At 46.6% G+C, this 27,962-nt stretch overlaps 1 protein-coding gene across 1 annotated transcript in view; it reads left to right on the top strand.

The window, feature by feature from the left end:
- LOC311036108 (pleckstrin homology domain-containing family G member 3-like) overlaps nucleotides 1-23,728 on the top strand; it is a 56,649-nt gene extending 32,921 nt beyond the window's left edge. Inside the window, exons 5-20 of the mRNA XM_084044630.1 lie at nucleotides 8,801-8,870; nucleotides 8,973-9,019; nucleotides 9,655-9,805; nucleotides 10,683-10,814; nucleotides 11,163-11,345; nucleotides 12,151-12,243; nucleotides 12,512-12,598; nucleotides 12,718-12,751; nucleotides 12,972-13,073; nucleotides 13,577-13,609; nucleotides 15,533-15,543; nucleotides 15,844-16,353; nucleotides 17,932-18,033; nucleotides 18,790-18,804; nucleotides 20,084-21,617; nucleotides 22,023-23,728. Of these exons, the coding sequence (XP_083900756.1) occupies nucleotides 8,801-8,870; nucleotides 8,973-9,019; nucleotides 9,655-9,805; nucleotides 10,683-10,814; nucleotides 11,163-11,345; nucleotides 12,151-12,243; nucleotides 12,512-12,598; nucleotides 12,718-12,751; nucleotides 12,972-13,073; nucleotides 13,577-13,609; nucleotides 15,533-15,543; nucleotides 15,844-16,353; nucleotides 17,932-18,033; nucleotides 18,790-18,804; nucleotides 20,084-21,617; nucleotides 22,023-22,816 (3,898 nt within the window). The 3' untranslated portion in view covers nucleotides 22,817-23,728. The remainder of the gene's footprint in view (nucleotides 1-8,800; nucleotides 8,871-8,972; nucleotides 9,020-9,654; nucleotides 9,806-10,682; nucleotides 10,815-11,162; nucleotides 11,346-12,150; nucleotides 12,244-12,511; nucleotides 12,599-12,717; nucleotides 12,752-12,971; nucleotides 13,074-13,576; nucleotides 13,610-15,532; nucleotides 15,544-15,843; nucleotides 16,354-17,931; nucleotides 18,034-18,789; nucleotides 18,805-20,083; nucleotides 21,618-22,022) is intronic.
- Nucleotides 23,729-27,962: the final 4,234 nt, after the last annotated feature.

Here is a 27,962-nt window from a genome sequence, read left to right as displayed (position 1 = left end):
GCATTATCCGAAGGCACAGGGACGCTGTGAGGACTGCGCCCTCTTCTCAAGGCTCCATCTCGACTGCCGCCTAGCCAGGGCGCAAGAGTTCCATGAGGGGAGAGGCGACGCCCCGTCCCCGACCAGGGTTCCAACCGACTCCGGCCCGGGGAATGTGAGCGGTGCAGGCATCCTCGTGCGTCCCAGCGTCACCATGGGTCCTCCAGCAGCCCCGGGGCTCCAGAGCGGCGCAAGCAGCCGCCCGCAGCACCAGCCTGCTACACCAGCCGTGCTACGCAGCGCGACAGCGGCCGCGAATGCTGTGCCTGGGGGGTCCACTCAGGTACAGCCAACCAGCGGCCCTTCCTCCCCCTCCTCCCAGCCGTCGACTCCGCTGCTACAGCAGGCGTACCGGGACAGCGGTGCGTCGGCAAACCTCAGCGAGGACTCCGACGACGACGATGCTCGCAGCATGGAGGAGGGGGAGGAGGAGGGCGAACTACCCTCCTACCAGGAGGCTCCCGAGGAGGCCGCCGTCTCCACTCCACGTCGGGACGGCGACATGGAGTCTTCAGGCAGTATCCTGGCGCCTAGCTGGCCGGCCGCGCAGGAACTGGAATCCGACCCCGCCAAGCGCGAGGAACCAGTTTCAGCCATTATTGACAGGGCTTTAGCCAGATGTGGCCTCGAACGTCCGCTGGAGGAGCAAGCATCCTCCAGCGCTCCTGATGATGAGTACCAGGGTCTGACCCAACAAGACGAGCGCGCGCCCAGGTCCAGGAAGGTTCCGCCCGCCAAGGGCTTCGCGAGGGTCCTCATGTCCACCTGGGCGAACCACTCCGAGCCTAAGAGGCTGGGTTTTCCTCTCGACGTAGTGGGAGCTCCCGCGATGGGTCTGATCGCCTGCCCCCCCATGGACCGCGTGTTGGCCCAGGGCATTGTGGACCAGCGACAGGCAGTGGCCCTCACCCCTGAGCCTCATTTCACCGTGCCGAAGGAAAAAGCACTTTCCGTGGCGGTGAAAAAAGCCTACAAGTCATCGGCGCTGGCGGCTCGCGCGCTAAACATGGTGGCCATCCTCCAGGGCTCGACCGCGCGGCGCCTGACCGAGCTGAAGGAGAAGTGGGGCGAGGACGCTGAGGAGCTGGAAGCCCTTCAGCAGCTCACCATAAAAGTGACTCGCCACGCTACAGCATGGACCGGAAAATCCATGGCGGACAGCGCAGCGATTGAACGGGCTCGGTGGCTCGAGCTCACTGAGTTTCGAGCAGAAGTGACCGATGCAAAAAAGAGCGTTATGGCGCTCCCTTTATGTCCAGATAATCTGTTTGCGGGCGCCTCAGAGTTCCTCCGCGTCTCGACGGAGTCCAGGAAGGCACAGCGGGAAGCAGCGGCCGGCGTGCTGGAACCAGCCCCCCCACCATCTTCCCGGCCCCGCAACGAAAGGCCAGTGGCCAGAGGACGTTCCTCCTCTTCCCGCCGTGGACAGGCCAACACCTCCCGGTCCTCCTCCTCAGCTCGGCCGAGCTCAAAGGAAGGTGCTCGCGAGGTAGGGAACAGGCGGGCCAGACCTCCACCCCGCCAACAACCCGCACCCAACACCAACAGGCCTCCACGTCGCGACAGCGGGAAGCCTCGCCGTGGCGGGCGGGGTAAGTGACACTCTATCGCCGGTGCACAGACCGGCTCAGCCCCCCCCTCGGCCGTTCATGCTGGGGAAGAGGACAGTGGCTTTACAGGCCTCGGTGGACAGAGTCGTGGACGGCTCCACGAGCGCGAAAAAACTTTGTGTGCAAAATGTGGACTTTTGTGTGCAAAAAGATGTGTGTGTTCTAAACATGTGTGTTCAAAACACGGTTTATGTGAAACCCTTTTTTCTGGAGAAAATAAATGTGCTGAATGCTACAAACCCGCTCATTATTTCACGTGGCCTAGAGCAGAGGAGCAGTGGTGTCCCCGTTCCCGAGACATCTCTGCCCCAACGCTCTCATTACATAAACCCACAATATCTGGATCGCCCGAACCCCGGTGTTTCAGATATTGCTGGGGTAACCTCTGTGCATGCAATGAATCAATGTTGTTATCCAATAAGCCCACAACGTCTGCGGCACCCGAATTCCGGTGCGGCAGACGTTGCTGGGATAACATCTGTGCATGCAATGGATCAGTGTCATCATCCCATGAGCCCACGATGTCTGCGGCGCCCGAATTCCGGTGCGGCAGACATCGCTGGGACAACATCTGTGCATGTTTTGGATCATGTGAAGGGAATAAATCATTTGGAGGTAATAGAAAAACCGACGCCACCCTTGTCCGCCAGAGGGCGCCGAAGCGCCAGTGGAACAGGGTCACGGCGGTTTTGCCTTCCGTCTCACAGGAAGCGATCAAACGTCACTGTGAACCGGAAGTGCTTGAGTCAGAAAGAGCGGACCTCTGTCTCCGCCATTTTGGAAGGACAGACGACCCCTCAGCTGTCACACCTCACAGGTTTCCATGGAAACAGAAGGCCTCGTCTGCCGCTGGAATACGACAGGGCGCCTCCTACAGAGAGGATAACTTTGTCGACGCTCCGCGCAGAGACGACGGCCGAGGTAGGCTTATTTCTGACGTCGGGAAATTTTCCCGTGGCCGGTCACTTGACTCCTCCGAGTCCCTCAGGCAGGCCAGCGTTACTACAGCGCACAGCCCCGCCTGTCCAATCGGCGGCGCCGTTGTTTTCCGTGGGAACAGGCGAGCGGCGACGACGGACGAACCGAATGTTGACGTCAGGGAAGGTCCCCGTGTCCAGTCACGTGACTCTTCCGAGTCCTCAGCACAGACCGTTAGTACCCCTACTGTCTCTAGCGGGACCCTCGGGGTTAGCACCGCTGTCACCAGTAGCAGCGTCAATGGTTCCCATGACAACGCACACACATTCCGAGCGGCCGATGACGTCATCGACCAATCCGCTCGCTCAGTGTGTAGAGCAATGGAAATTATGCAAGCCGAATCCTTGGGTGCTGCGCACAATACAAAAGGGTTACAGGCTGCAATTTTCCAAAAAACCCCCAATGACAGACAAAGTGCTGTTTTCCCAGGCCAAAGGTCCAGCAGCCAACACTTTGAGAGAGGAGGTGGCCTCCCTCTTGAGCAAAGGCGCTGTCAGGGAAGTGCTTCCGAACCAGAACCGTTTGGGTTTTTATTCGAAATATTTTCTGGTGAAAAAGAAGGGGGGGGGTGTACGACCCATTCTGAACCTGAAGGGTCTCAACAAATATCTGACGGTTTTCAACTTTCGAATGTTGACAACGGCAGCGCTGTTGCGGACGGTCCGCCAGGGCGACTGGTGGACCAGCATCGATCTCAAGGATGCCTACTTCCACATCCCGATTTACCCACCGCACAGGAAGTTCCTGCGCTTCGGCTTCGAGGGGAGGGTGTACGAGTACACTGTCCTCCCTTTTGGAATGTCTCTGAGCCCCCGGGTGTTCGTGAAATGCACCGACGCGGCGGTGGCTCCACTGAGGCAGCAGGGGATCCGTCTGTCGACTTACATCGACGACTGGCTTTTGGCGGCGGGCTCGAGGGAGGAGGTGACGCGACATACGAAGGTGGCCATCTCCCACCTGCAGTCGCTGGGTTTCACCATCAACGCCCAGAAGAGCGTGTTGGTCCCGTCCCAGCGGACCACTTTCATAGGGATCCTACTGGACTCAAACACGCTCATGGCACGCCTATCCCAGGACAGGATAGACAGCTTTTTGGCCTGTGTGAGGTCCTTTCAAGTGGGGCGTCAAGTCAGCTACAAGTTGTGCATGCAAGCGGCAGGTCTCATGGCCTCGGCTATACACCTGGTCCGTTTGGGCAGGCTCCACATGAGACCTTTCCAGAGGTGGATGCTGGCTCTCGGGATCCCGTCCACCATGGGTTCTCTGAAGGTTTTGGTACCTCCACGGTGCGTGGAAGCACTCAGACCGTGGTCACAAGCAGCTTTTCTGTCCGAGGGGGTCAGTGTAGGTGTTGTGACGTCACGAAAAGTCATCACCACGGACGCCAGCTTGTCGGGCTGGGGCGCGGTTCACGAGGGCCGCTCGACCAGGGGAGTGTGGGACCTCAGTCTACGGGAGGCCCACATCAACTACCTGGAGCTGATGGCGGTCTATCTTGCTCTCAAATACTTCGAGGCTCGCATCCGCGGTTGTCATGTCATGGTCAGGACAGACAACACCACGACCATGTGCTATATCAACAGACAGGGGGGCTTGCGCTCCCGGGTGTTGGACAGCCTGGCGTGCAGATTGACGCATTGGTGCCACTCGCGCCTCGCGTCAATACGAGCTTCGCATGTACCGGGTCTCTTGAACAGCGGGGCGGACCTGCTGTCCAGGGGCAGGCTTCGGTACGAGAATTGGTCCCTCGACCAGTGGGTGACGGACCTGATTTGGACCAGGTTCGGTCGGGCACAGGTCGACTTGTTTGCCTCCAAAGAGAACGCGAAGTGCTCTCGCTTTTTCTCTGTGAAGGTGGGGGACCCTTCCCTGGGCCTGGATGCCCTGGCGCACGACTGGCCGGACGAGCTGCTGTATGCTTTCCCGCCACTGGACCTGATTCCCCCGACTTTAGAGCGGGTGAGGCGTCAGGGTCGGTCAGTGCTGCTGGTGGCTCCGGCGTGGGGCGTGTGGAGGTCGGAAATAACGCCTCTCCTCTACGCCGATCCTTGGCCCCTCCCGTTGTACAGGAGCCTGCTACAGCAGGGAGGGGGCGACATCTACCACGAACGGCCTCAGGACCTAGACCTGTGGGTTTGGCCCGTGAGAGGGAGACCTTGACTTCGTATGGCCTGCCCCCTGAGGTGGTGGCTACCATCCAGGGTGCGAGGGCCGTCTCCACGATGGCTGCGTACGACGACAGATGGAACATGTTCGTGGCATGGGGTCTGGAGCAGTCACCGCCGGTGGTGGCCTTCCAGGCACCAGTGCGCAGCATCCTCATTTTCTTGCAAGGCAAGTTGAATCAGGGCCTGGCTTTCTCGACGGTGAAGGTGTACCTGGCGGCCATTTCCGCTTGTCACGAAGGTTTCGATGGCATAACGGTTGGCCGACATCATCTGGTGCGCCGTTTTATGAACGGTGCCAGGCGAGCCAGGCCGGTCTCTAGGCCCCTTTTCCCGGCCTGGGACCTGACGGTGGTGTTGGAGGCACTTTGCCTCCCACCGTTTGAGCCTTTTGAGTCTGTGGATCTGAAGATCGTTAGTCTCAAAACGGTTCTTTTGGTGGCTTTGACTACAGCTAAACGGGTCAGCGACATGCATGCGCTCTCAGTGAGCTCGGAGTGCATGAGGTTCTCGGGAGACGGCAGCAGGGTCTTGCTTAAACCCAACATGGCGTTTGTTCCCAAGAACGGAGTGGTGACTCAGACACCGGTTGAGCTGGTAGCTTTTCATCCGCCTCCTTTCGCCTCGGCGGAAGATGAGCGGTTGCACTGTCTCTGTCCAGTGAGGGCTCTGAAGCTCTACTGCCAGAAGACTGCTGTCGGCCGGTCGTCGTCGCAGCTTTTTGTCTCCTACGGCCCAGGTGGTAGGCGGAAGGCAGTGGCTAAGGCATCGCTTTCTCGTTGGATTTTGGATGCCATTAGGCTGGCCTATGTCAGTGGTGGCGTTCCAGTTCCAGAAGGACTGAAGGCTCACTCTACTAGAGGTGTGTCTACGTCCTGGGCCCTCTCCAGAGGAGTTTCGGTCCAGGAGGTGTGCACGGCCGCTAATTGGTCGTCTCCTTCGACTTTTGCGGCCTTCTACAGCCTGGATGTGGCGGCGGCGTCAGTGGCGCACGCTGTTCTGGGCGTAGCAGCTGCCTCTAGTTAAGGTGGGGGAGGTTAGGCAGGGTTTTTGTGTTAGCCTGCCTTTGTTCTCTTCACTTCCTTCCTTTCTCTCTAGTCCCCTCGGAACCACCGTTGGTAGGTTTCTAGGGGAGAGGGCCCTGTTTCCTTGTTTTCACTTATGGGACAGACTCGTGTCTGTTCATTAGCTGAATAAGGCAGACTTGGTCTGTCAGGGTCTTCTTTATTCCTAATATCCCGCACCCCGGCCCTTGGGGCCGGGGCGCCCGTGAGGCCAAAGGTCACGCCCATGAGGGCGGGGCCTTGCGGCTAGGGGGCGTGCGGGGCTGGGAGGGTTCTGTATGGCTATAAGCCCCAGGGGGGTTTATGTATCCCATAGTGAGTATGTTACGGAGAATTTGACAAGAAACTCGAGGTTACGAATGTAACCCCGGTTTCTTTAGAATTCGGAGTAACATACTCACCTAACACCCCTGTTTGTGTACATCTGCATGCAGAGAGCGGTTGTTAAAGAGGATGAGCCACGTCACCCGGTTCCGGGTTACCGGACACGTGACATACCCTTCTCAGCCAATGAATGGCCCGGGAGTTTATGGTATGTAGCTCTGTTCATCGCCAGGAGGCGCTGATATCCCATAGTGAGTATGTTACTCCGAATTCTAAAGAAACCGGGGTTACATTCGTAACCTCGAGTTTTTGCAGTCCGGGAAGGTGTGCCAGTATTTCACATGTCTGCCAAACAGCACAACTGAGTCATGGCAATCTTGCAGGAAGTTACCCAGGGGGAGCCAAATTACTGGCGTGCAGGAGACATTTGTTCTCCCACAGTGAAGGGGGAAAAGCTGTGTTGCCATGTCCGCTTATTAGGAGCGACTTATTTTTCTGTAAAGTTGCTTGTAAGTATTGGTAGTTGCGGTTTGCCTTTTTTTTGGGCTCGTTTCTAGTGTAAGTGTAGTTGCTTATTTAGTCTTGTTTCCTAACTGTTGTTTAAACCAGTGGTTCTCAAATATGTTCATGTCAAGGACCCCCAGATTAATATGCATTTGTCTTTGTCCACGGACCCCCCAATCTAAAAGTATTTTGTGATCCCTGTACTAGAAAAATAATCAAAATGTTTCACCTTTCAATATTTCTTTGAAAATAGCAGATTGTTGTGAGCTTGTAGGTCGTCTATTTTCAAATATCCGATACTCATGTGGTCTAGTCGCTTCTTTTGGGCTTGTTTTCATAGACCTTGTTTATTTCTCTCGCAAAATCTGGCAACGCTGGGGGAAAAGCTCAACACTGATTCTTACTCCGCAGGTGACCAGAGACAGATGCGGTCTAGCAAAACTGATGCAAAGCTCTAAATGGCATATTAGCTAATTGAAATGGCATTTATCCTTCTGGGGTTTATTTGGGAAGAATGCGTTAAAAGGCAGACCGTTTGAATTTAGTTAATAGACAGCACGGCCTTCAATCTGTTTGCGTTACTTGTAAACATATTTTGACCTGGTCACCCGTTCTATCTCATTCCTCTGGGAGTGTGACACAGACATGAAAAGAAAACGTACAACATTTGTCAAATAATGTCAAACCCCCTTTTCTGTTCCCACAGACTGAAATAACATTTCAGTTCAACCTGGAAAATGTATCTCTTGCCGTTATCACTTGTAAATCTCACCCATACAGCCCACCCACCCTCCACAGTTCCTCACGAAGCAATCATACTCCCTAAGAAAATAAAAAAATTCAGTCCAAAATTAATCTCAGCACCAAGACATTTTCATTGCATCATGGGCATGTTGAAACGTTTGTCCTGTTAGTCAGTCAAGCCACACAAACGCAGTCTTTGATGTTGACTATGGAATGTACCATGATAGATGTTTTGTCTCGTACTGTTGGATTAGTAATGTTTACATTTTATACACAGCTTTTGTTTCACAGTATGTTGTGTTTTGTCGATGATGTGTCGTGCAAAAGTAGCGAAAATAGCCTATTAACAAGCTCGCGATGTGGCGTGTTGTGAGCTTGTAGATGTGCCATAAAATGTTTTTGTTTTTGAACGTTTTCGCCCATTTTGATATTCCCACAATAGGGCCGCCAGATTGAAAGTGTTTTTTACAGATATTTAACCAATGAAAAGTATTATACGAATAAGAATAAATAAATGAAAACAAGAGCATTTCCTGAAAAGCAATTGTTATGGACATAAACGTTTCCGCCGACAGCGATGATGCACTTTATTATAGTTAACTGCTCTCTGTCCTGAGGCTCCAGAAAGTCTGCCCTCAACAAACAACAGCCATTGTTCATTCAGTGAGGCATATTATAGTGACTAGTGAGGATGAGCAACACATAAATATAGAATTCTAATATCTGACAGCGCTCAGGCCGGGTGGTTGCCCTCAAAAAGGCTCATCTTTAAAAGTGCAGTCCGGAACTTATTTTAATGAAAATGTTATTTTAACCAATCTGTATGGCAGAGTATGTTAATACAATATAACCAGTACGTCTGCAGTGGCTGGAGGTGGTCTCCCTACTCCTCCATTGGGAGATTTAGACCCTGACAAGTAGCTAGTACTGCCTGAAGCTCTTACGTGCAATATCTCCCCTGGCCAAGCGAGGACAGCCTCTTGAATGAGTAACACAAATTTGGTCTCTTATGCAGGTTTGAATGCTGGGTATGACATAAAAGTTACTGATTGCAGCTTTAAGGAGACTGTGGGTCCACTTGCGGCCTCAAGTCCAGTGCTTGTTCCTTCCACATTCTCATACCTCATTTGAATTGAATCATTCCCCCCTGTTAACTGAGTTGTATTTGCTAATGTGACACTTGGAAATGCATTAGCATGGCCATGTCTAAGTAGTCATGTCGCCCTCTAGTGGTAAATTTGCTGATAGGTCAAATGTGGAATTTAATCTGACACTGAATGTACTCCTCTACTTTAAGTGGACTGACTGTTCAGTCCTTGTTCTCTATTGATCCTTCATGTTTGTTTACTTCTTACCCTCCCTGGTGTCTCAGTGAGCTGCTGCAGTCCCTGGACATGTGTGAGAACGACCCCGTGGCCGTGGCGCGATGCTTCGTAGACAAGGTGAATGTTCGCCCTCATACTGATTCATAGCACTGTCTGCTCTGCCAGGAAGTAAACACCATTGAACTATTGATCCGTCTGTCTGCCTTTTGTCTCTCACAGAGTCATTACTTTGAGATCTACACCCAGTACTGCACCAACTATCCCAAGTGAGTAGAGAAAAGGCCAACCATTGTCTCGCTTGTGTCGTTTTTTTTTGTTTGTCAATATAATATACAAGTCAACATGAGACAAACATAAAATGAGTCAAGTTTATTATGAAACATAACAAAGATAGAAAAAGCCGATCTACTAGCTCACAACACATCACAATGTGTTGCTTGTTTTTATGTATTGGGACTATGGATGGAAATGTGTGTGTGTGTGTGTATGTGTATGTGTATGTGTATGTGTATGTGTATATGTATATGTATATGTATATGTATATATATATATATATATATATATATATATATATATATATATATATATATATATATATATATATATATATATATATATATATATATTTAAAAAAATCTACTATAATGACATGCCTAAAATAGGGATGCCAGAGGGAAAGTGCTTGTGACTAAATAACGGATCCATTGGAACAGAGGTCCTTCTTTTTTTTTCCATTTCTTGAAAAGTAATTATGGTTATTATTAGGCATACAAGGTTTCTGGCCCACAGCGAGGATATTATTTGTGTGAATAGTCTTGCAAGTGAAAATTGGAAATTGATTTTGTTCTTTGCCACACAAAGTCTCTGACTTGTATCTGTGGTTCCTGTGTTCTTCCTGCAGCTCCGTGGCGGCCTTGACCGACTGCATGAGAAGCAAAACGCTGGCCAAGTTCTTCAGGGACAGGCAGGCCTCTCTGAAGCGCTCCCTCCCTCTGGGATCCTACCTGCTCAAACCAGTCCAGAGGATCCTTAAATACCACCTGCTGCTCCAGGTAGGCCTCTAGTACAGTGGCTCTCAAAGTGGGGTCTGGGGACCCGCCAGACGATCCTTGAGGGCGTTCCAGAGGGTCCCCAGCTAAATGTGTAAATGTAGAATAAGAAAAAGAGGTTGCGCATCAACAATGGGTTTTCTCAGTGGAGTGCTAGACCCAAAATCCAGTGTGCTTATAAAAAAAACAGAGCCTTCATCAGAGTATGCTCTGACGAAGGCTCTGAGCCGAAACGCATAAGCGTTAGTTTATTGGTGTGTGCCAATAAAAAAGTGGAAATGTGAATGCTTTGTCCTCCATTGATTTGGGATGGGCTATCTTTTTGGGAATGTTTTCAATTCCTATTTTTGATTGGTAAATACTCTAAATCAGTTTAATCGTTTTCACTCTATAATACATTGGCTATATGAAAATAGCCAATGTATAAACTGTGTGTATATACTGTGCACTGCAACACGTTGGGAGCTTGTAGATCGCTATAACAACATGAACCCTAGTGGCCCTATTCTGGGCATGTCAGGTGAACATTAGGCGAAAATAAGCAATCACGATGCGTTGTGCACTTATAGATCGGCGGTTATGAGCGAAATGTGTAGAATCAAAAAAGGAAAAAATGTATCTAGGGTTTACTTCATCTAATAGTTTCAAATAGTGAAAATAGCAAATCTACAAACTCACAACAGGTCTTATCATGACCCAATGTGAGTTTGTGAATCTGCTATTAATGGCAGAAGGTATTCTGTGCTCACTGCAAGTGGTAGTTCTCCTGGTTCCATTACACAAGAGTGGATCTGTTCTCGTCCAGCAATAATACGTCTGTGTGCCAAACCCAATGCGTCTCGTTGTGGTGTATCAAGCCCCTGTTTCTGTTGTCCCGCAGGAAATCGCCAAGCACTTTGACCCTGAAGAGGAAGGTTATGAAGTGCTTCAGGAGGCCATCGACACCATGACAGGGGTGGCCTGGTACATCAACGATATGAAGAGGAAACACGAGCACGCTGTCAGAGTACAGGTCAGTTGGCGTAAGACGCACACATGTATACTTAAGATGTATTCACACATAAGCCACACACACACACACACGCACACGCACACGCACACACACACACACGCCTTCTCTATATGGGGACCGGGTGCTGTACAGCCCTGGTTCTGATTTACAACAAGATTAAAATCACAGACAATCTGTGCAAGTATCACACATCTGTGTATAATACTAATACTCTGCAAACAGGATTAAACCAAATGTAGAAGTTTGTCATATTTTTCTTTCATACACATAAAACATCTATCTCTCTCTCGTTTGTGTATGTGTGTCTGTGTGTCTGTCTGTCTGTCTGTCTGTCTGTCTGTCTGTCAGGAGATCCAGTCTCTTCTGATCAACTGGAAAGGTCCTGATCTGACCACCTATGGAGAGCTGGTGCTGGAGGGAACCTTTCATGTCCAGCGGGCCAAGAACACGCGGACACTCTTCCTGTTCGACAAGATGCTCCTCATTACCAGGAAGAGAGGCGAACACTACGTGTACAAGACCCACATCTCGGTACGGCCTGAACCACAGCCTTCACCGTCCTCCTCAACATGGGCTCACTGATTAGGCCAGTGGTACCCAAACTGGGGGCCAAATTGTTTGGGGTGGGGGGGGTCCCTAGATGATTAGTTTAATATGCAACATTGTTTTCTCACTTATCAGTAAACAAACCAACATAGAGGATAAGTGTATCTGCAGTGTATTTCTAAAGTTACAATTTAAGAGGATACGTGTATTTCTAAAGTTACAATTTAAGGGCTTTTAAGACATTTTTAATACCAAATTGGCCAAATCGTCAAATGTTACGTAAGAAAGAAACAAACATTGTGAAAATAGCCGATCTACAAGCTCAAATGTGAGCTTGTAACTCGGCTATTTTATTTATCTAATGCCTCATCTCCTACAATTCCCAGTGCTTGTCAGGTGGCCCCTGTTCAAATATGATTATTTTGGGGGGTCACAGCCTGAAGGGTTTGGGAACCCTTGGATTAGGCTATGTTCACAGTGGTAGCCCAAATCATGTCTGAACGGCAAAAAAACAACAACACATAGAAACAATTTTTGCTAATGAACCACATTTCCTACGTAGGTGGTTTGAACTGTGATTCAAATCTGATTTCTAATGTGTCTCCAGTCGGGACACTTTAACATTGAAGCCTGATTTTATGTTGTTTTCTTCTACACCAAATCTCTTTGCCAGAAATAGCTGATCACAACGCGTTGCGAGCTTGTACATCTGCTATTTCTGGTGAATGTTCCCCCCCCCAGAATGGGGGCCGTTTGGGTTCAAGTGGTTTAGTTGTGATTCTAATTGCAGTGCTCCACCCTCATGCTGCTTGATGGCGCAAAGGACCCCCTACTGTTCAGTGTCCTCCACTTCAAACACCCCAAGCAACCACACACTGTGCAGGTAAATGTCATCTCTGGTTCCACCACTTCTCTGCCTGTTTAATAGCCATGCTTAAACTAGAAAAACATTAAGTGGGTGACATAGATGATGTAATCTTATTGACATACAAGCGAACCTACAGTACACAAACTCACGCAGCAAAGATACATTGATAGACAATATAGCATTCTCTGTGCGCATGCTGTAACCATATGGTATTCTCTGTAAGCATGTAGCATGCTCTGTATCTAAGGGACTCTTTCTAGCAGACAAATCCTTTTTGTTGCAGGCCAAGTCTGTTGAAGAGAAGCGTCTCTGGGCCCATCACATTAAAAGACTAATTCTGGAGAACCATCACACCCGTGTTCCACAGAAGGTAAACAACAGTGGCCTTCTCACAGGAATTAGATCTCATTAACACCATCATGTACAAATCTCTCTATATATTTTTTATTATTATTCTATTCTGTTTCTTATTCTATTATTTTCTTTTAGGAAAAAGAATCCTTCCTGGAAATGAATTCTGTCTGTGAGTATTCCAAGTAGTAACTTTTGGACAAACTTAACTGCTGTCTCCACAGCAACCAAAAATGATGCCGTCATCGAAAAGCAGCATGAATGCTTTTCTGTTTAAAAAAGAGACATAGATTAACCAGGAATATCTGCAGCCCATAGCATCTCCATTTAGCTGGAATAGACTGATTTTGTAATTGCTGTTTTGAGTGAAATACTGTCACCTCGCTGCCCAGACGCAGGGAAGTTCCGCTGCAGTCCAGAGAGGCTGAAGAAAGCGGAGGGTTGCCAAGCTGAAGACTTTTGTCTCGCGGGCCGAAATGGCCGGAGGAGATCGGGTGAGAGACACCCCCTAGTCAGTCTGGCATGCACATGCACTTCCTCCCCTCCTTCCCTCCCTCCCTCCCTCCATCGCAGAATGATAGAGAATGATCAGGGCTCCAGAAAACATATGTATTGATTTGGGTTAAGCACTGATCACAATTAACCCCTTAAGCCTTATTTAGAAAACTAGAGTGCAGAACACAGCAGATCAAAAGTTGACGAACATTTTATCATTATTATTATTGAAGATAGTTTAGAACATCTTTTATTTTGTACATATGTTTTGTTTAGTTTTTTGATTTGTTTTCGCAATGCTCAGCTATAATCACATGGCGAAATTAGAGATGCGAGATCGAAAGTGGTGCTCCTAAAAGATTCATCAGAGAATACTCCACCTAGTGGTAAAACAAAGTCTGGAGCCCTGATTATGTATATTATCTTTGCCATAGACTCATGTTCATATTATGATTTGCGACTTATTTACATATGTTCTGATTCTTTTCCCCCACCCTTTTAGAACCAACAAAGCAGATCATAAGGCCTACTAAACGTGAGTACTGTACATACACATGTTTTCCTCCCATTATTGGATTTATAATTGCAGGACATTATTTGTCAGAGGAAACAGTAAACTGATTGATTGTCCAGTTTCACATTTTCAAAGTACAGTGTACTGGTAGTGAGTTGGTAGTGTACTGGTAGCCTTTACTTATAGTATATACTGCCTGGTAGTGTACTGGTAGTTCACTGCTAGTGTACTATTAGTTGGTATTGCCAGGGTCTAGTAAACCTGTTTCCCCCCTCCGCCCCTTACTGAGTTTATCACCAAAATAAAACGCTCCATGTCGCCAAGGCAATTCTCCTTTTGTTCTGCCTCAAGGACCCCTCCAAAAAAGATCAAAAGACACAGGTGCGCATACACATGCACACGCGCTAGCTCCTCCAGCCTCCCCCATAATGAAGTGACTGATATGTCACATTGACGCAAGGCCCATAACATTCAATCCATCTAATTCTGCCTCCTTGTCAGATCTGCATCCCGCCCCGCTCTTCTCCTATCATCTAATTAATTGACTCTCAACCTTTTGAATTTCAAGGACCGTATGATCAGGCCACGGATCCGCATTTTGATGCCTTTTTTTAAATATATCTGAGACCACAATCCACACTGTAAAATCCTCAGTGTTAACTTAACTCTGAGAGTGTACAAATGGACCCGTTCGGGTCCATCTGGTTCCATTTGTACACTCTCTTGAGTTACAGACCCGTAGGTGTCCATTTGGACCCCTGGTGGTCCCCGGGCCCGACGTTGAGAACCAATGTTCTAATTGGTCATTATAGAAGAGAGAACCTCTGTATTCTCCTCCAGAGCGCCGCTGTGCTCCCATGTCCAGATCAATTTTTTTAACCCATAATAATGAAGATTTAGTTTTCTTCTGACCAACCGCTCCACCCACTCGCCCATCTTGAAGGGGGAGTCGGTCATCAAGCCCTGGCTAATCGCATCACGGTCGGCTCGACAGAAAGGATGTTCCTCTTTTGGTATTTATCTAATCGGAAGAACTTCCTCTTGACCTAGCTGCGCCAGAAAATACTGCCACACCGATCACTGCCTGTGGAGACACAGACAGAGAGTGAGATAGAAAATGAGAGAGAGAGAGAGAGATTGATGCCTAGATAAAGCGAGAGAGCACTGGCCACAATAACAGAATACAAGTAATTACATTAACCCATTAAGACCTGGAACTGTGTCATTTTTAGATTTGAGCTAAAAAGCATTATTTTACACTTTGGGCTATTCAAAAATAGCAGATATACAAGCTCATAGCGCGGCACCGAGTGCCGCGCTACGAGCTTGTAGATCTGCAATTTTTTTTAATTCGTGAAAATGTGTGCAAATCTTTGAATATATATATTTTTAAAGCGAACATTTTTAACTCAAATCTTTGCTTCTGGGGGTCCCTGGAACAACATATTTTGATGGGGGTCCACGGCCAAATACATATAATTTTGGGGGTCCATGAAATGAAAAAGATTGAGCACCACTGATACAGAAACATACGTTTTTCAGAAAACTGTTGGGATTTAGGAGACATGTAGAATCAGCTTCAGGTCTTAAAGGGTTAATGGAACATCCTACTCAACCACTTAAACCGTATGTACTTTGTCGACATGGTCCCCCAGTGCTCCATCCGTGGCCCAAGCCGTTTTTTTCCCTCTGCACCAAATTTCTTTGCCGACAATTGCAGATCTACAAACTCTCAACGTGTCGTATTTGCCACAGGTTGCGAGCGTGTAGTGGTAATTTTTTGCCGGATGTTCTTCTATTATGACATGCCCAGAATAGGGAGGCTAAGGTTCAAGTTATTAATTAATAGCTTATATTTGTGTTGTTGTCTTCAGTGGAATATGACATGACAACACTCTCTTTTCATTTCTCTCCCCCTCTTCTCCATCTTTCTTCATCATGCAGGCGTTTTACAGGTAAGCTTTCCATTGTGTTTTTCGACCCCTCATGTGCTGCAAAGCAACTGATTGCATTCAGCGTGTTGTGGAAATGTGCAGCTCAACCAGGTTTGACTCAGCAGTTCAAACTGCATTTCCTTTTGCAAAAAGAAAGTGCAAAGCTAAGCTTCACTAGAACTGTGCTTTGTGTTTTTCCCCTGAACCAGAGGAGTTTTCAGGTCTGCAGGGCACTGTGAATGGAGATGTGATTTGTTTGCCCCAAAATGGGCACATCACGGAATTACCTTATTTTAAGATTTTTCCACATAATCATCAAAGAAAGAAAATATGACCTCATGCAAAGTCAAGCTTTTTAGTGATTCTATCTGTCTTCAAAAGCACCGCTCTGGCTATGGCCTCACAATAACCACCACCCCACGTCTCTGTGACTTCACGCTACAGCACTCAGACAGTGAGGGTGCACTGCTGGGTGAGCGGCGCTCCCTCCAGCCAGCTTCTAGTGTCAGTACGCTGGCCTCCAGTCTAGGCGACCCCGAGGCTTCTGAAAGGCCTTGCATGGAGGAGGAGGAGGAGGAGGATCTACTCGGCTCCAGCAGGGACTCTTCGGCGCAGCTGAGTCCTTGCGACAGTGACCCTAAGCTGGGCTCTTTGCCCAGCGAGGGTGGGTTGGAGCTGGAGAAGGAGGAGGCAAAAGAGGAGGGAGAGTGTAACAAGGAGGATTTACTGATGGGAGACGACCAGGTAGCCGACTTTGCCAGCTCCATGCTGGCGGCCATCTCGTGCTGGCACTATAGGGCGAGGGCTTTGCTTTCTGCTCACTTCACAACGGTGAGGCTCTCTGCCACACAGCTGGTTTCCCTTCTTCTGGTTTCCTCAACTCCTCTGGCTCGATGGTCAACTCTCCTCTCCGGGGTTCGATTTGTAAAAATCAAAAGAGGGGGAACATTTTCTTAACTTCTTAAGCCCTAAATACTTCATCCTATGACAAATAGCCATCTACAAGCTCAGAAAGCGCTGCATCGCATTGCATTATGAGCATATAGATCAGCTATTTTTGCAATTTGGAAGTTTTAAAAAGAAGATTGACAAATTTTGACACGTTTTCACACATTTAGAATGTGCCCAAAATACAGATCATTTAAATGTATTAATTTGTGGTATTATCCAACATAAATATCAAACATATCAGACAGTCTACATTTCCCAAAAGGAAATGCGTGTATTTAATTCAGTCTTGACAAGAATCAGGGATAAAACATAACCCCACCGGTGATGTGGGGTTAACAAATCGAACCCTGCTCCTCTCTCGTATTTTTAGCCCGTTCTTCCCCTTTCTATCTTATATCTCACTTTCCCTCTTCGTCTCATTTCCCTCTCTCCCAAAAACAAAAACATCCATCAACAACTACTACCGTTTGCTGTGCACGTGGAATGACTCACTTTTAGGTTTAAGGTCTTTACACACCGGGGGAATGACTCACTTTTAGGTTTAAGGTCCTTACACACCTTATAAAGTCAATGGCTCCGTACATGGAGCGAAAAAGCGTCTTTTAATTATTCGGAACGAGTCCGAATTTTGCGTATATTCGCTATATTCGCCGGTGTGTAACAACCTTTACACTGTAATCAATGCATGGACTGACCACACCATAATCAATGCATGGACTGATCACACCATAATCAATGCATGGACTGAAGCGCTCCTCCCAGCATGCTAATGACAACCTGCATGTTCAACACAACAACTCCACGATTCCTGGTGCATGTGGAGTTTTCTGGCCACATGTTGTTTTGCCTCGGCGGTGGAGCTTACTACGCAATGCATGCCGTGTTCTGACCTATGCATGAGTTTTTGTTTTCATCCATGTCCCATTCACAATGCAGTGTATTCCATCGCGCGAGTCTGAATTTGATTTGGATCGTGGTGTTGAAAGGATGAATGACCACATTTGCATTAGAACAACTGGCTTAACGTGGCCTCAGAAAGTGATGTTTGACATCAAAGGTTAATGTAGTCAACTAGCCATCTAATTACACCAACATTGTAACAGCCAATGCTTTGGTCTTTCATTATCACATATACCTTTTGAACATTCCTAATCGAGAAGTCTTTTGTTTAAACTAACTGTCATAATAGCATTACTGTGTTTGAATATAAATGAATGCATGTCATTTCAACAGAAAGAATATCATCCCTGTTGCTGAATATTGTTTACAATCTTCAGAGTTCCAGACCCGTATAAGGGTCCATTTCATTCCTAACTATCAATCTTTTAGCTGGGGACTCCGTGGGAACCCCCTCAAGGACACCTGGCGGTCCCCAGACCCCACTTTGAGAACCACTGCCTAAGAGGATAAAAAAGGAAAAGAAAACGGTCTGTTTTATCTGGAGACTTGCTCTTTCAGGGTGATGAGAACGGAGATGCTGCAGGACTGAGGACCACCCAGAGAGAGCAGTTGGAGACGTCTCCCCAGGAGGAGCAGCCTGTCGATGAGGCTAAAGTGGAGGCATCCAACAGTCAGGTATTCATTAAAACGCCACTGTGCCGTTTTTAGACATCAGAATCCGTGTTACACATCAGGTGGAGTATTATTGCATTGCATGGTAAAGTGTTCTTTCCATCTAGAGCAGTGGAAAGACAGACCAGAGACCAATTCTGCAAAAACTCCACCTGATGGGTAAACAGCTAATGATATCTAAAATCGTCTCCTTTTCAAATGTCTACCCATGTCCACACAGTCTGGTTTAACCCATCAAGACCAGGAAAGCATCTCTGTGTCATTTTAGATTTCTTTGCCTATACCAAAAATAGCAGATATACAAGCTTGTAGATATGCTATTTTTGAGGGGGGTGCGGACGGGGGGTGCGGACGGACAAAATATCCCTGGAACAAGGGTCCCTGGTCCGCGGCCAAATACATATCTAAAAACAAATTCTACTCTTTCCAAACAGGACCGCCTGCTCATTCACAAGATCCGGAGTTACTATGAGCATGCTGAGAATCAAGATGCTGATTTCAGCATCAAGCGCAGGGAAAGTCTCTCTTATATTCCAGGTGGTCTTGTGAGGCACCCGAGTAAACAGCTTAATAGTATTCCTCAGGACCAGCATGTCCAGGTTCACAGGAAAGGCTCGTCTCATAACAGACCCACATCCTGGTCTGTGTTTGACCTTCCCGGGTTAGAAAAGAGTCAGACTGAACCTCATCATAGGCTTGAACCAAAGAGTCCAAAGACTGAACCTCATCATAGCTAAAGTGGAGGCCCCCAACAGTCAGGTATTCATTAAAACGCCACTGTGCCGTTTTTAGACATCAAAATCCGTGTTACACATCAGGTGGAGTATTATTGCATTGCATGGTAAAGTGTTCTTTCCATCTAGAGCAGTGGAAAGACAGACCAGAGAGTTACAAATGTTTAAAAATGTATATATTCAAAGATTTGCACAAATATTCACAAATTTAAAAGACAAATGGCACCTGCTATCTGCTATTTTTGAATAGCCAAAGTATAAAATAATGGTTATAGCTAAAAATCTAAAATGACACCGATGCGTTCCCGGTCTTAATGGGTTAAAGGCTTTGATGGCTTTGAGGTTACATGTGACATGTAATTACTGCGTAAAAGGACAGCCATCCACCCACATGCCCTCAGGTGCATGTGTGCATGCTATGCATTGAATTACTTTATTATACCTTAGTTTGTTATTTATGTCATGATGACTCTGAGAATATATGAAAGCCGTTATTAGCCTAAAGGTCTTGACTACCAGATGAAACTTCTTTTTTTAAGCCTGGAAGTCTTCTACTGAGTAGGTAACCCCGACTTCGACCTGAGTATTTAAAGCATGGCCTATTTATATCAAACAGTACCCTGGGCAATAGTATTTGCAGTGTATTTTTAGACCTGGAAATTAGAATTCTCCCTGGCCCGTGCTGGTGCCCTGTGGGTAGTACTCCGCTTGAGAAGGGATATGTGCCTATATCAGAATTGCTGATTATTTATATTCTAGTACTGCAGGGTGCTCAGTGAGACGGCGTTTGAATCTAAACAAAGTATGACGGGTTGTTATTGTCGCTCCCTCCCTACAGCTTGGAACTGACCTCCTTCAGCAATACACGCACGCGCACGCACGCACGCACGCACGCACGCACGCACACACACACACACACACACACACACACACACACACACACACACCAGTTGTAAATGAGGCTAGATTAATGGCAGACCACGGTCATGTTAGTGTAATGCACTAAAACTGCCACATTCACCACGATAACGGAAATGGGCTCAGGGAGGAATAATTAGCGATCAAACTGGAAATGGGTTCAGAATGCCGTCGTAACTTTACCGTGCTTTGATGGTGTAATGCTTTGGAACAGACCCATAAAACCTAACTGCGGAGGACACCGTAGGCTGTAGAACATGTGATAAAACGTGGTCCATTATCTTCCATGGAAAAGGAGAACGCTCATGATTACCTGATCACAATGTCTATTTCATATCGTGATGTCACAGTTAACATGGTTTCCTGTACCAATTCTCTTCCTATAGGTCAACGTAGAGGAGCTGATCACTTTCGCAGAGGAAAACAGACAGACAGAGGAGGACTGCACCCAATGTCCTCAGTCTGCCGTCTCCCCTACTCCTACGCCCCCCGAACAGCCAGAGGTTGCATCTCCAGGAAGGGAGGAGAATTGCTCAAGTGGAACTGGAGAAGGAGGAGAGGAAGTAGAGAGTGAATCTTCTGGTCTGCAAGCGGACGACAGCAGTATCCTGACGAACGGGGAGATCTCAGAGGAGGACGAGGGTGTGGGTTCTAATGGGAAGAGCTTTCTGCCTTCTTCTGTCCTGGACCAGGCCAGTGTGATCACAGAGCACTTTGAAACCAGACTGCTGCGTCTGGAGATGCCAGTGACAGAGGACCTACCCCAACCAGACAGGCAGTCCTCTGGCACCGAACCCCCCCACCACATGGAGCTCCAGGAACAGATCCAGGTCAGCCCTTGCCCAGAATCCCAGCAATTCTCAGATGCTGAACCCTCAACACCAGCCCAGGAACCTGGACCAACACCCCCCACTGATGTGGAGCGCAGGTCTACTCTTTCCAAACAGGACCACCTGCTCATTCACAAGATCCGGAGTTACTATGAGCATGCTGAGAATCAAGATGCTGATTTCAGCATCAAGCGCAGGGAAAGTCTCTCTTATATTCCAGCCGGTCTTGTGAGGCACCTGAGTAAACAGCTTAATAGTATTCCTCAGGACCAGCCTGTCCAGGTTCACAGGAAAGGCTCGTCTCATAACAGACCCACATCCTGGTCTGTGTTTGACCTTCCCGGGTTAGAAAAGAGTCAGACTGAACCTCATCATAGGCTTGAACCAAAGAGTCCAAAGACTGAACCTCATCATAGGCTTGAACCAAAGAGTCCAAAGAATGAACCTCGTCATAGACTTGAACCTCAAAGTCCAGAGGCTAAAGCTCAGACCCAGTATGTCAGTGACACCTCTACGGCAGATGAAGTGTTCAGACCATCTTCAGAAATGGCCAAAGTTTGGCAGGAGATGGAGATGGAGATGAATAGTAGCTTTGAGGAGAACCACGAAGTCCAACAAAATGTGGAGGAACAATCAAATGATTCTATGATATGGGTGAGCCAGCAGGGGCCAAACATGTCGCATACCTCAGATGTGACGACCAGGGAAGAATCGCTAAGTATTTCGGAAGAGTCAGAAATGGACATTGTTTCAGAAGATTTTTCCATCTCATCACCTACAGCACCTTCCCCAGCTAGGGATGGGGAATCCGGGCGGGATTCATGGCTGAATAACAAAGGGTCCCAAGAAAGGTTTTCCCGGGCTCCACTACCCAGGATCATTAGCCTTCGATCGGGTATAGAAGAGGAGCACATCCTACAGGACATGGGAAAGATGAGGAACAAAGTATTCCAGCTGGCCCGGCAATACAGCCAACGTATCAAAAACAACAGGCCTGTCATCAGACAGAGGAACCGAGAGCGTGAGAATCACCACAGCACCCAAAACATGCCTGCTGTGCATGAAGAGAAGACGCAGTGGAGAGACAAGTGTGAGTGAGTTATGTCCAAAAGGTTTACCGTTTACTGTCTTCTGGTGCCAGTTTTATGCAGTGTAGCAAGTAATCGAGATCAACAGAAAATTAATCAAATTATTTTTTTGTAATCAAATTATCGGTTCAGTGAAAAAAGTCTTCACAATATCACCAAGATGCTTGTCTTTGTACAGTATAACATGAAATGTGTGTTTTGACTGATGTACAATACTGACAGTATTACACATTTTTGTGTGTGTTCATATAACTTGTAATGGGCTTAATTTGTACTTAATTTACCATTTAAATTGAGTATTCAAAATTATGGATTAAATCAATAATGGAAATAATCATTAGTTGCAGCCCTACAATCATTCAATAGAAACGTGTCCAACCTGTATCTTCCTCTGTGTATAAATGCAGGTAAAGCCAACCTGACACTGCCCTTGAACACTTATGATCAGGTGACCATCCATGAACTACGTTCGCCAAGCCCAGGCCAGACCCCAAGTTCTGGGGCCAGCTCTCGGGTCACTTCCCCCTGTCCGCCCCTGGCTACCAGCCCCCACAGCCCACTTCAGTCAGTGACCTTGCATTGGCCAGATGTACAGGAGCTGCGCTCGAAATACACCCCCCCTAGGCTGGACCCAGGGGCTTCCAACCACTCGACAGTGGGCTCTAGCTTATCTAACCCAGAGCAGATGCCAGACTGTTGCACAGAGATGTCCAGTAGGTCATTGTGGATCCCTGCTGACTACACATCCAGCTGCAACGGCGTCCCTGACCCCCACACAGTTTTGGCGGACCCTCCCTACGCAGAATCTGGCACGGCACAGCCGTGTAGTAGCCATGTGGAACAAGATGGCTCCCAGCCTCCGTTGTGCAGGTGGAGCTCCTTGGATCACATGCTTGGGACTCTGCCTCTGCATGAGGTGCAGAACCTTCCAGATCCTGTAAGGACCTGCAACATAGATGGACAGGCCACTCTGCATAATGAAAATAAGGTCATCATAGTGGAAAGGGTTTCTGGAGACAAGCAAGGGGAGGGAGGGATGCACGGAGAGCAGGAACTGATGTCAAGAGGAAATGTCAGACTCCTCCATGATGGACTAGACTGTGCCGAAAGTTCTGCGGCACTGAATTCAGGGAAGAAAATGGAGAGCAACCTAGTGAGGAACTTACGGGAGAAGTTTCAGAGCTTGAGCTCTGGCTTGTGAACACTTGAATCGTGTAAAAAATGTTTTTTTTTAATAATTATCATCAAATATGTTGTCAGCCTGATCATGGAGTTCTTTGCCAGTAATACTCTTTCCAACTTTTTATTTTCAAATTTCTCCTGTCTGCACAATAATTTCTTGTTAATGCAAAGGACACCGGGTGATATAACGCATTGTCAGTTCAAATGTACCATACAAGGGATATTATGGGTGATCAGTCAAGGCCATGGTGGGAAAGCATGTCTCTGAAAATGTGTAAATGCAATATTTGTATATTGGGGTTTTTGTCTACACTGTACTATACAATGTTTATTTAGAAATGTGTATATAGTCCATATACAGTAGTCTGCACCGTTGTGTTCCATACTGCAATAGGCATTTGGAAGGTATAGGTCCACATTCTTTACTTGATTATATTTTGTTTGTGTGCACTGCTGGCCACCCACTGTTGGCGACTTCTTGGTGGACACTGAAATGATGTGCAAACTGTCACGTAATTTGGGAGGAAAACAAGAGATTAGTAGGAGACAAACAAATGTGTCTCTGTACAAAGGTTTGCTGCAGTCTTTATAAACAAGAGAGCGTCACATATTTACAAAAGCTCCTCACAGTTTGAACCATTGACCAAAGAGTTTGTTGCCCATTCGCTGAGTATTAATTGGTGTGTTTACAGCACTATCTGGCTCCCACATCTCGCTGCTTCTTAAGAGCTTTTCATAACGTCACTGGAGCTTTCTTTCCTCAATGTGTTGTATATTTTCTTCAATGTTATTTATGAAATTGTATATTTGAATAGATCGTCTTCATTTAAGTCCTGACCAATGGCTTCCCTTTATGTTTCCATTCCAGAAAAATAATAGATTATCGTTTCATACTTGAAGCTGCATTTTCGAATAAAAGCAGAAATGTCAATTATGCCTGCAAGTGCCATTTGTAGCCTGCCACATATCAATTTAGATCACATCAATATTGGCTTGTTAACTGCATACACGCAGCAGTGCTCTAGCCTATCAGTGACAGTGAACAGGATCTGAAGACTCATCAGTCCAACTTCCGGAGAACATTGGAAGAAGAAGAATATGTTGCTATAAAAGGAGACAACGGTCACGAAAGATCTGATTATTACTGATATCCGATATTACTGAGTACAGGATATAGCATGTAGAAGGCCAGGAATAGGTTTATGCTGTCATATGGTGCTATGACATTGCAACAATACAGTAGAACAAGTGATGGACTTGAAGCCTAGCATCCCTATTCTGAGGAAACATTAGCCGGCAATAGCAGAATCTACTCGATATATACACCTACTGATGATTAGGGTTCATTATGACGCAACAGCACTCATGTGTTCATGTACTGTAGTTCACATGCACTGTTGATTAATCAAATGAGCACACATGAATATGTGTCTGAGGTTTGGACCCCTAACCTCTGGTATGAGAAACAATATCATACCACTGCAGTTTTTTGCTTGCTTTTCAGCAGTGGTGGAAGAAGTACCCACTTAAGCCCTATTATCCCTATTCTGCGGGGGAATGTTCCTCAAAAATCACACCCTGTGTGAAGGTAGCGGCGCCTTTGATACATTATGTCATCGATATGTGTTTATAATGTGTTTATAGCCATGTGTCACGTGAAGCTTGACCAATCACTTAGTTGACGGGTCTGACCAATCAGAACGTTGACGGGTCTGACCAATCAGAACGTTGACGGGTCAGACCAATCAGAACGTTGACGGTGAACACGGACAAAGTCAGGTATAGAGCAGGATTCGCTCTATACCTAAAGGTATAGAGCGGCTAGCGCCGCTAAAAATAGCACATCTAGGCCTGGACGGAGCGGTCAAGGCAGCTCATCAAATATGAGCTGCCTGGACCGCAAATATCATATTTTATATTAAACTGGACTGCTAGTATTTGATTGTTATGTAATTGGAGCATGGTGGCTCACCATGTTAAGACAATCTCTGTGTGTTCCCAAAGTCCCGGGTTCAAATCCTACCAAGAGTAGCCTAGTCCTTACTGCCAAGCATTTTTTGAAGACTAACCAGAGAACGCTTCAAAGTACACGTACTCATAAGGCCCCATAAGAAAAATGTGTGTTTAAAACTTTCAAAAGTATTGAAAAAATATAGGTCAAGTATTTGAACTCAGGACCTTCAGATCTTATGAAGCGTGTCTTTACACAGTGAGCTATTGAACTTGATACACTTATGAAGCCAAATGAATTAATCACAAAAAAAGCCAGAGGCTTGTTTTCATTGTGTTCAAAACTGCTCCATAAACAATCCAGACAAGCAACAGTACAACAAACAACAATATACCTGTATATAATAAATACAATAAATTCAACTGCATATCTTTACATATTTTGTTTGTATCGTTGTCTGTTGTTAGTTAAAACAGGAAGAAAACAGGGACAGTGCAGGCTATGTTGTCTGTGCTGTCCCTGTAGGTCACTGTGTTAAGACACTATTTACTTGATACAAAGGTCATAGGTTCAAATCCTCCTGCTTCTTGACATGTTTTGAACATCCAGAGACAACACTTAAAAGCACTAAAAGAAACATGTGTAAATGTGTGGAGGTGCCGTAGGGCAGCGGATGGTTGGTGGACACCTCGGTGGTCTTTGGCATAATACCACACGGCAACTAGGGGTGCAGGTTCAATTCCAACCCCTGCAAGCAAGGTCACAGGTTCATCCAGCCTCTTGCACCTGTATCTAATCTTTTGCTGAAGAGCGTACAAGAGACAAGAGAAAGTATGAATCATGGTGGATCATGAAGAAACAGGCCTTGCGCCAGGTGTCAATCAACTATAATCAAGGTTCTGAGAGGGGGTGGGACTAAAAAAGGGAGGAAGAGGGACAGTCTGTGAGAGTGAGAGAAACAGGTCAAAACAGTGATCAATATTCTGGTAAATTCCAGGGTGAGGATATATCAGCGTGTGACCCTGTTAAAACAAGATTAGTGTGCTTGCAGCTGGGTTTTCACTCAGTATTTGTACCACCACCAGCTGACATTCATACTACAAGGTTAACTAACTAACACACTAGCCTGGAGGAGAAGAGAGTGTGTTAGGCATTTCAACAGGTTTCTGAGTGAGTATGGATGCTATCTGAGTCTGAGAACTGTAATGACATGGACATGTATAGTTGAAGGACTATGTTTAGTAGTGTTGTGGTGTTTTGGATAGTGTGCTTCAAGGCCCTGATACCAAAGCTGTTACATTAGAGGTGCTCAGGACTTGTCACTTCATACTGTACCAGAGGATCTAGGAGGTGCACACAGACAGACGGGTGGGGCACTGGGTTCTCCTGCACACAGACTGTCTGTGATGATGGTTCTCAACCTGTGGGTCGGGACCCCCACGGGGGTCCCCACATGATTTTTTTTTGAGGGGGGGATTCTTTTTAGACGTAGCCCAAATATAGAGATACCATTTGATTAGACAACCTCAGGTTTCCAATGGGACCTTGTCATGCTACCTTGTCGGGAAGGGGGCTAAATACCTAATGATTCAAAGTTAAGACAACATTTTGCCGAGGGAAAAACGTCCATCACCATTTTCCAAATGGTCCCTTGAGCTGTCACCTCAATATATGTAAATGGAAATGGGTTACATGGATACCTACAAGCCTCCCCTGTACAGACATGTCAAATGCCAATCTCATAAAGTTTTGGGCAAGAACCATGCAGTTTTTTGCATGCAGTACAAATATGTAATTTCCGCCTATTGTAAAAAGGATACCACTTTACTGCATCTATAGCTGTATGAGACCATTTAGTTCCATGCTCACAATACTGTACAGCTATACAATAAGCTAACTGGGTCTTTCTGCAGAATTGATTGATTTTATTAGGATTCAATTTCAAACATACACAATCCTGAGGATAGCACTTAACACACTTACTGTAGTGATCCTCAAGTGTAAAACAGGCAAACATTGCAAACGCATGGAACTAAATAAATAAATAAAATGTATATAATAAACAAAGAAAACCCCTCCATTGTCACTTAAAATAACACAATTTCACCTAAAACGTAAATAAACAGAACTAAAGCAATAAAACAGTCTACAATGTAAATTTCAAAAGAATAACATTATTAGATGCATGCTAAATGAGAGCATGCATATAATCTTAATCATATGTACATTTTTTTTGTAACCAAATTCAGTTGGTGGGTTGAAGCTCTGAAGGTCGCTGCCGTCCAAGCATCATCCCAGGCGTCTAAGGTGAAGATAGCGCTGAAAGTTTGACTACTACAAGGTTAACTAACACACTAGACTGGAGGAGAAGAGAGTGTGTGAGGCATTTCAACAGGTTTCTGAGTGAGTATGGATGCTATCTGAGTCTGAGAACTGTAATGACATTGGACATTTAGGATAGGATGTTTAGTAGTGTTGCAGTGTAAACTGGTCAAACATTGGCCAAATTGTCAAATTATATAAGAAAGAGGCACAGACTGACTGACAGGTGGGGGTACTGGGTTCTCCAGCACTCCCATCATGTTGGAAAACTGCAGCAGCTTTCTACCTTTTTCAAAGCAACTGTGATAGTAGAGGCCCTAGGAGGAGTCCACGCGCGACTGATTATTCTTTTTTCTACTTTGGATTTTTGGCATCCATAGGACCTCTAATATAGGGATTTTGATGATCCCAAGACAAAAAGTGGTCTAAAGTGTGTTTTTTTTCAATGTTTTATTACGCCTATGAGACCTGAAGGATGGCTGGCTGGAACGCCGGCGAGACTGTCTTTCGGAGACTGTGGAACGCTCAAATTTAGACGTAGCCCAAAGATAGAGATACCATTTGATTAGACAACCTCAGGTTTCCAATGGGACCTTGTCATGCTACCTTGTCGGGAAGGGGGCTAAATACCTAATGATTCAAAGTTAAGACAACATTTTGGCGATGTACAAACACAAATTTCACCCACTTTTGTACCTTGTAAACCTGTGATGTGACAATAAACCTGATTCTGATTCTGACGTGTACAAAAAAAATGAGAAGTTAACTGCTCTGTTCTGGATCAAGCTTAATCAGCCCTAGTGACTGCTTTGTGTGTGCTTTGTGTGTGTCCTTCTGTATGACCTTCTGTATTCAGTCTTGAGCTAGACTGCATGGAACAACATTGTGGGAG

The sequence above is a fragment of the Gymnoscopelus microlampas genome, assembly GCF_963454915.1.
Source record: "Gymnoscopelus microlampas genome assembly, chromosome: 20".
NCBI classification, from domain to species: domain Eukaryota; kingdom Metazoa; phylum Chordata; class Actinopteri; order Myctophiformes; family Myctophidae; genus Gymnoscopelus; species Gymnoscopelus microlampas.
Note: the sequence above shows the minus strand (reverse complement) of the source record. Positions and strands in the feature narration are given on the sequence as shown.